The 6,843-nt window shown below is 33.4% G+C and overlaps 1 protein-coding gene across 1 annotated transcript; it reads left to right on the top strand.

Moving 5' to 3' along the window:
* The first annotated feature begins 2,792 nt into the window (after positions 1-2,792).
* LOC149174473 (LEAF RUST 10 DISEASE-RESISTANCE LOCUS RECEPTOR-LIKE PROTEIN KINASE-like 2.2) lies at positions 2,793-5,133 on the top strand. The gene is made up of 3 exons (XM_089422609.1): positions 2,793-3,657; positions 3,786-3,812; positions 3,947-5,133. The coding sequence occupies exons 1-3, from the start codon at positions 2,868-2,870 to the stop codon at positions 5,089-5,091; spliced, it is 1,962 nt and encodes a 653-aa protein (XP_089278735.1). The 5' UTR covers positions 2,793-2,867; the 3' UTR covers positions 5,092-5,133.
* The last annotated feature ends 1,710 nt before the right edge of the window (positions 5,134-6,843 follow it).

The raw sequence follows: 6,843 nt of genomic DNA, 5'->3' as shown, positions 1-6,843 counted from the left end.
AAAATTACCAGTTTAGATGCCATGTACCACATTTCAAAAAACTATCAAAACACATTAAAATTCTATAAGCACAAACTGTCATATATAGAGATACATGTGTGTTCTATAAGTAAAGCATGCCACCCAATGCGTTGCTAAGAGTTTCATCACATAAAGAGAATCTAGATGGTCCTTAAAAAATGTACGACTAGAATAAGACCACACAATCCCTTGTATATGTATAGAAATATGACCATAAGTTCCACTTTGAAAGAGTAGTCATATAGTTTTATAAATAAAAAATTGAACTACAAATCAAAAGATGGTTGTAAGTATTTATTTAGAAATAGAATCACCAACATTAAAAGATAAGTGTTCAAAACATACTACACGAATCTAATATCTAAAACATTGAAAGATAATTTCTCAGAACACATTCCTTCACCAGAGAATTCTCAAAATTTTGAAGATATTTTGGCCTTTATACTCAAATAGATTTATGAGAAATTTAGAGATATTTTATATGTTTACGAGAAATTTAGAGATATTTTATATGTTTTTTTCAGAATCCAATAAGAAGAAATATTCCTAAAAAAATTTGATGTAAAAAATATTTATAAGAAATTTGAAAATATTTCAAACCTTCAGTTAAAGCTAATGATAAGAAAAAACAAATATTCATCAACACATATATTTTTAGAAGTGTCATCAACACATTTTACCACGTTTCTTTTTTAAAGAACCATCGATGAATTTTTTTAGGTGGTTATTATTGTTGTTTTTATAATAACATTTTGGAAAGCTAATGGTAGCTAAGGTTTTTAAGAAATTTGCACACCGACAAAGAGCCATCAATGCAGATTTTTTTTAACATGATATAAATCTATTTTTTTTTAAAGAGTACTTCGGATGTTTTCTATTGGTATTTAGAATTTGCGAAATTATTTATAGTAAATACAAGAATTAGAATTAGTTTATTAGTGAAATATTCATGGATTTGTGAACAAGGTAATTTATTAGTGAAATATTCATGGATTTGTGAACAAGGTAAGATATTTTATTGATCAAAAGGATTTTACAATAAGATTTACAATCTATTTAATTATGATGTTCATAAATTATTCAAACTTTTAGTTTCATTGATATATTGAAATAAACATTGTTAAACTATTATCAGTGTTGTAAACCAACATCATTAAATTAACCATAAAATTTTGCTCATGTAAATTTAAGATTTTTACATTTTCTTTTAATTAATTATTGTCATATTTTAACAATCTCCATTTTGACAATAATTTATTTAATACTTTGCACAAGTACATTCATCATCTCTTGTATAAGCCAAGAGATGCTAAACACTGCCACAACTTCTCTGAGAACATTGATTTTGTAAATATATCTGCACATTGTTCTTGAGAGTCGACCTTTTTAAGATCTACTCCATCTCCAACAATAACCTATCTTACAAAATAATACTTAATATTTATATGCTTAGTTTTATTACGGTAAGTTGGTTTTTTAGGTAAACAAATAACACATTGACTCTCATAAAATACAGTTATACTACTCTATGTTCTTCAAATTTTACCTAGAAGACCTTTTTCCATAGATCATTTGACTTGGAGCATAACCAAATGTTGCAATGAGCATAACCAAATGTTGAAATGACAAATTTCTATTAGCGAGTAAGCAACCATTGAATTAGAAAGTTGTTTGTCATAATAGAGTTTTCTCAAATTTTTTCCAATAATTTTTTATCTAATATGTATTCTATTTAATATAAGATTTTTGTATATGTAGTGGTTTAGTTTTCCAAGATATCTTCCCAAATCTTCATTTTCTTTGGTGTATCTTCCCACCTTTAGAGACAATTGCTAGTAAATAGACTTTGTTACAACACTCTAAATCAATACCATGACTTGTTAATATTATATATCAAAAACAATAAATTATATTTATATGTCATTTTTTAATTAATCAATTTTATTTTTAAAATAAATCTCAATTTTTAATTTGTAACTATTATTAAAAATATTTTTTAAATATTTCAAAAAAATTAAAAATTTATATTTCATGACCATTAAATTTTCACCATTAATTATTGATAATTAAATTAAAATTCTATCAATATTCAAAAAACAATTAGAATTCTATCCAAATTAATAAAAAACAAAACCATTTACCAATTTATTCAATATTATCTAAATAATAAAACAAACAAACAATTTAAATATTTGGTGAAATGTAAATATAACACAATAAAGATATAATAAACACATATTTAATAAAGATATAATAAACACATATTTTGCCTAAAAAAATCTTTTCAGTAAAAATCACATGGTTTAGATAGCTAGTTTGTTTCATCACGAGAGATATCGAAGCCATAGGAATATTGTGGGTCAAAATTAGGCGGTTGAAGTTTGTCTGCGGGCGTGGCGGCTGTTATATGGTGAAGAGTCTTCACGGATGAGCCGTGAGAAGGTGATTCTTATTTCTACTATAGTTTTTTAATTAATGCCCCTTGACATGTGGGGTCATAGAGAAATATAATGCGCCCAGTTATGACTGGAGGAAAAAAAAAACGACCAGCGTTATATTTCCTTATCCCCGCATGTCAGGGACATTAATTAAAAAACTGTGGTGGAAATAGGAATCGCCGAAGTCGCGTAACGGAAATACAGGCTTTCACTGTAATAAGTCAAGCAAAGTCTAACTAATGTGTTGACTCTGAAGTTTGCTGCGCTGCAATTTCTTGCCGTTTTCCTCAGGCCAACTCTGTCTAATTCCACCGCCCCCCCTTCTTAATGGATTTGGAGAACCCCCCTTCTTGCGTTTGTTGTCATCCGAGCTTCATTTTTATCTCCAACAGAAGTTTAGTGCAGAGCATGAGAATACGTGCTCTTCTCCATAGCAATTCAATGCCTCTCACTCTTCATCTGCCCCTTGTTGCATCTGCTCTCTTCCTTTTCCTCTGTTCCATAACTTCATCTCTCGGCGGTCGATACCAGGATTGTTCTTCGGGTACATTTCCATGTGGGGGCTTTGCATTCGGGTATCCTTTTGGAAAAATTGGCAGCGGATGCGGTGACCCTGACTTCCAGCTTGACTGTCATGACCAGAGCGGCCATCCTCTGCTTATAGTCAATGGAAATGAATATCGCATGTTGGACTTCACTTACTCAGGGAATAATACCTATCATGCAACATTGACAATTGTTAACAACAAGCTGTTTGGGGATAAATGCGATTTATCAGATAATTATTCTCAATTCTGGAGCTCCGGCTCACTTTTTCACGTTCTCGATACGGTTGACATTAATCTCACCCTTTGGAAGGGTTGCGACCAAATTCCTAATCAGAGAATTGCTGGAGATCCGATCTTTTTGTGTGGTGATTATTGGAACTATAGTTTCAGTTCACATTTAAAATTGGATAAGCCCTGTAATGGATTTCAACTACCAATTACCAAGTACTCAGCTCAGCAGCCTATTGATAATAACAGTTTACTAGCTTCGGGGTTTGAGGTAAAAGTGCAGTTCGACCCGATTAGTTTTCAAATCTGTGAGGCTTGTTTGAAGAGTAGCGGGAGATGTGGTTATGGCAGCTCAAATCGGACAACATTTCTTTGCATTTGTCCCGATGACACATCGACTCCAGACGTATGTTCCTCCAATGGTAGGTTTCCTCATCGCCTTCTGCAACTCTTAATTTGTAAATATATATTTTTTATTCCATTCTACCAGTTCGTTTTATGTCTGCCCAGTCTCCATTCTCTTACCAAAAATTGTGGGTCCTTGATACAGGAGGTCGAAGCAAGCTTATTATAATAGGTAATCATAATTTCTCCCTATTCAGTATCTCCAATTTATTAACCTCGAGGTGAATTTGCATTTTGTTTCCATTGATATTCTGGTGGGAGTTGGACCAAGGTCACATTGATAATAATCTCTTCATTCCACCTCAGGCTGTTCCACTGGAGGAGCTGTGCTGGTAGCAATAGTAGCAATACTATTGTTCTTAGGGCTTTATGCCAAGAAGACGATCAGAAGGCAACCTTTTCCTTCTCCTCCTCGTAGCTCTATTTCAAAGGTGGAGAAATTTCTAAGGGAATATGCTTATGAAATGCCAACCAGATATTCATACTCTCAACTCAAAAAGATCACAAACAACTTTGCAGAAAAGTTGGGAGAAGGAGGTTTTGGTGTGGTATATAAAGGAAAGCTTCGCAACGGCAATTTAGTGGCTGTTAAGCTTCTTGATAGGCATAGGCACAGCCAGACCCAATTCATGAATGAAGTCGCCACTATTGGGCATGTCCATCACGTCAATTTGGTTCGCCTGTTGGGGTATTGTTTCCAAACCCATACAAGCGCACTGGTGTATGAATACATGGTTAACGGATCTCTGGAGAAGTTCATATTTGCCGGAAAAGAGAAGGGGCGTGTCTTAAGGTGGCAACAGTTGTATTCAATAGCTTTGGGTGCGGCTCGTGGAATTGCATATTTACACCATGAGTGCGAGAAGCGCATCATACACTTCGACATCAAGCCGCACAATATATTGCTGGACTCAGAGTTTACACCGAAAATTTCTGATTTTGGGCTGGCAAAACTTTGTGGGAAGGGAGATGACCATATATCAATGACTGTCGCGAGAGGGACACCCGGATATGTTGCGCCGGAGGTGTGGTCAAAGGATGCGGGTCCTGTTACTGATAAATCAGATGTTTATAGCTTCGGAATGCTGTTGCTAGAGATTGTTGGGGGCAGAAAGAATATGGATGTGCAGGTGAGTCGTTCGAGTCAGCTGTACTTTCCTGAGTGGGCTTTTAAGTTTCTTGAGAGTGGTGAATTGGGGATGAGATTGAGAGGAGGAGAAATGGAAGTAGAAGATGAGGAGAAGGCAAGGAGAGTGGCTAAAATTGGGTTATGGTGCATCCAGTACAACTACAGAGATCGTCCATGTATGAGCAGGGTTGTTCAAATGTTGGAAGGAAATGGTGACGATGTGAGCAGTCCTCCCTTGCCTTTCAATTCCTCTGCTGAACCTGAAAACCCTGTACTATCTTCGGTTGTAACGTCTTCTACTGAAATTGAAACTAGATTGTAGACCGGTTTACTCAGTGCCAAAGTAACTCGGGTCGTCAGCTGAACCTGAAAAACCTTTAGTCTTTCGTTGTAAATATTTGATTGATAATATAAGATAACATCTTCGATTGATAATAAATTGTAGATGGGTCACTTATTTATGAAAGGAGAGCTGCTTTCTTACTTTTAAATGGTCGTTAATTTGTTATTTATTATATTTTTTATTATCATTAATGCGCATAAAGGGAAAGTGTGATATATTTTTATAACTTAATGTTATGATGTTTTACATATAGATATTTATAATAGGAAAATAATAATAATTTTATTTTATATTTATAAATTTATATATATATATATATATAAATGAGGAAATTAATTTTAAAATTTATAAATACTAGCATTTGCACCTGATGTTGCAAAGGAAACGCCGTAAGGCATAAAGTGTGGAAGAATAGGGACATGTGAATGGGCATTGTTGAAAGCAAGGGTGGATGATAAAGAGTTGCAATTGAAATTGTTAGTTATGTGTATGTTGAATATAGATATTTTATAAATAATAGTGTGTAGAAGAATAATGACATGTGAATGGACATTGTTGAATGCAAGGGTGGATGATATTGAGTTACACTTGAAACTATTAGTGATGTGTGTTTTGAATATGGGTAAGTAATAGTAGTGTGTGGAAGAATAGCAACATGCCAAAAATAAGGTTACTGCAAAAGAAACAAATTCATGGTACACGTGAATTCACCCTCGCAAGCAATCCATTCAAACCTTCTATGCTGAGTTTTCTCCGTGCTAAATATTTATACTTTTCTGCCTTCCATAGTTCTAAGAGAACATTATGGTCAGAAAAATTGTTGCAATTAGGAAGGGATACCAACCTCCTTGTGGTACCTTATTCAATACAGATGATAGATAAATGCCTTCAGAGATAGCAAAAAACAGAGTGAAGGGTAGTATAAGCAAAATATTTTGTGTAAACGATGTCCCGTGCACTATTTGTCATAGATTATCCTTCTAATATTCTCACCAGTGAAGAAAACAAGTTTTTCCAAGCCCCAAAAGTCAATAAAAACAACATATTATCAATACAACAATGCAAAGGTTTCTATCTTCCTATATTTTACATCACAACTGAGCATCAAGGGCTGGCACTTCCAAAGGAGCGTGATCAATTCTTCTTAAAATTCGCCACAAACAAAACAACACCATCAAGACCAGTAACAATGTAAGTAAGAAAAATAAAATATCTAACCATATATATGCTATTATTCTCCGTTGGTAATTCATAAGTGGTGACATTTCAAGAGCTAATGTGAATTCAAGCAGCAAGCTAGCCAATGTTGTCAATTTGTTGTAAAACATTTGGTAGACAAACTTTGAATCTCAAATTCACCAAACAATGAGTAGTATTAAATAGCTCTAATTATCTCCATATAGCCAAGCTGACATATCCACTGTCAAAACTGAAGTAAATTGAAAACGCTATCAAAACTTTTATCTCTTCCAAAACATAATTTAAAAACACATTGTAATATCTTGTCCATCTTTTGCTATCTAATGATAACCTAAAAATCACAAAACTTTGGTATTCTTCTTCTACAATGCCAAGATTTCAAATCATGATTCATACGTAGATAATCTACCATAAATTCCATAAATTTAAAAATGAATGCATATTTAAAACATGGTAAATGCTTAGAATTTTCATTATATGCTGAATATCAGTACATTATGATATTAAATAAGGCAACATTTTTCATCCCTG

Source organism: Pinus tabuliformis, chromosome 4_1 (assembly GCF_031772625.1).
Source record: "Pinus tabuliformis cultivar Carrire ecotype Pingquan chromosome 4_1, CPIR1, whole genome shotgun sequence".
In the NCBI taxonomy this organism is placed as follows: Eukaryota; Viridiplantae; Streptophyta; class Pinopsida; order Pinales; family Pinaceae; genus Pinus; species Pinus tabuliformis.
This window is presented reverse-complemented; position numbering and strand designations above follow the sequence as displayed.

What these genes read in the sequence shown, in the direction of transcription:
- LOC149174473 (XM_089422609.1), top strand. Translation starts at nt 2,868, where the DNA reads ATGAGAATACGTGCTCTTCTCCATAGCAATTCAATGCCTCTCACTCTT. An exon ending in AGACGTATGTTCCTCCAATG is followed by an intron (nt 3,658 to 3,785) that starts GTAGGTTTCCTC and finishes TCCTTGATACAG; the next exon opens with GAGGTCGAAGCAAGCTTATT. An exon ending in AAGCAAGCTTATTATAATAG is followed by an intron (nt 3,813 to 3,946) that starts GTAATCATAATT and finishes ATTCCACCTCAG; the next exon opens with GCTGTTCCACTGGAGGAGCT.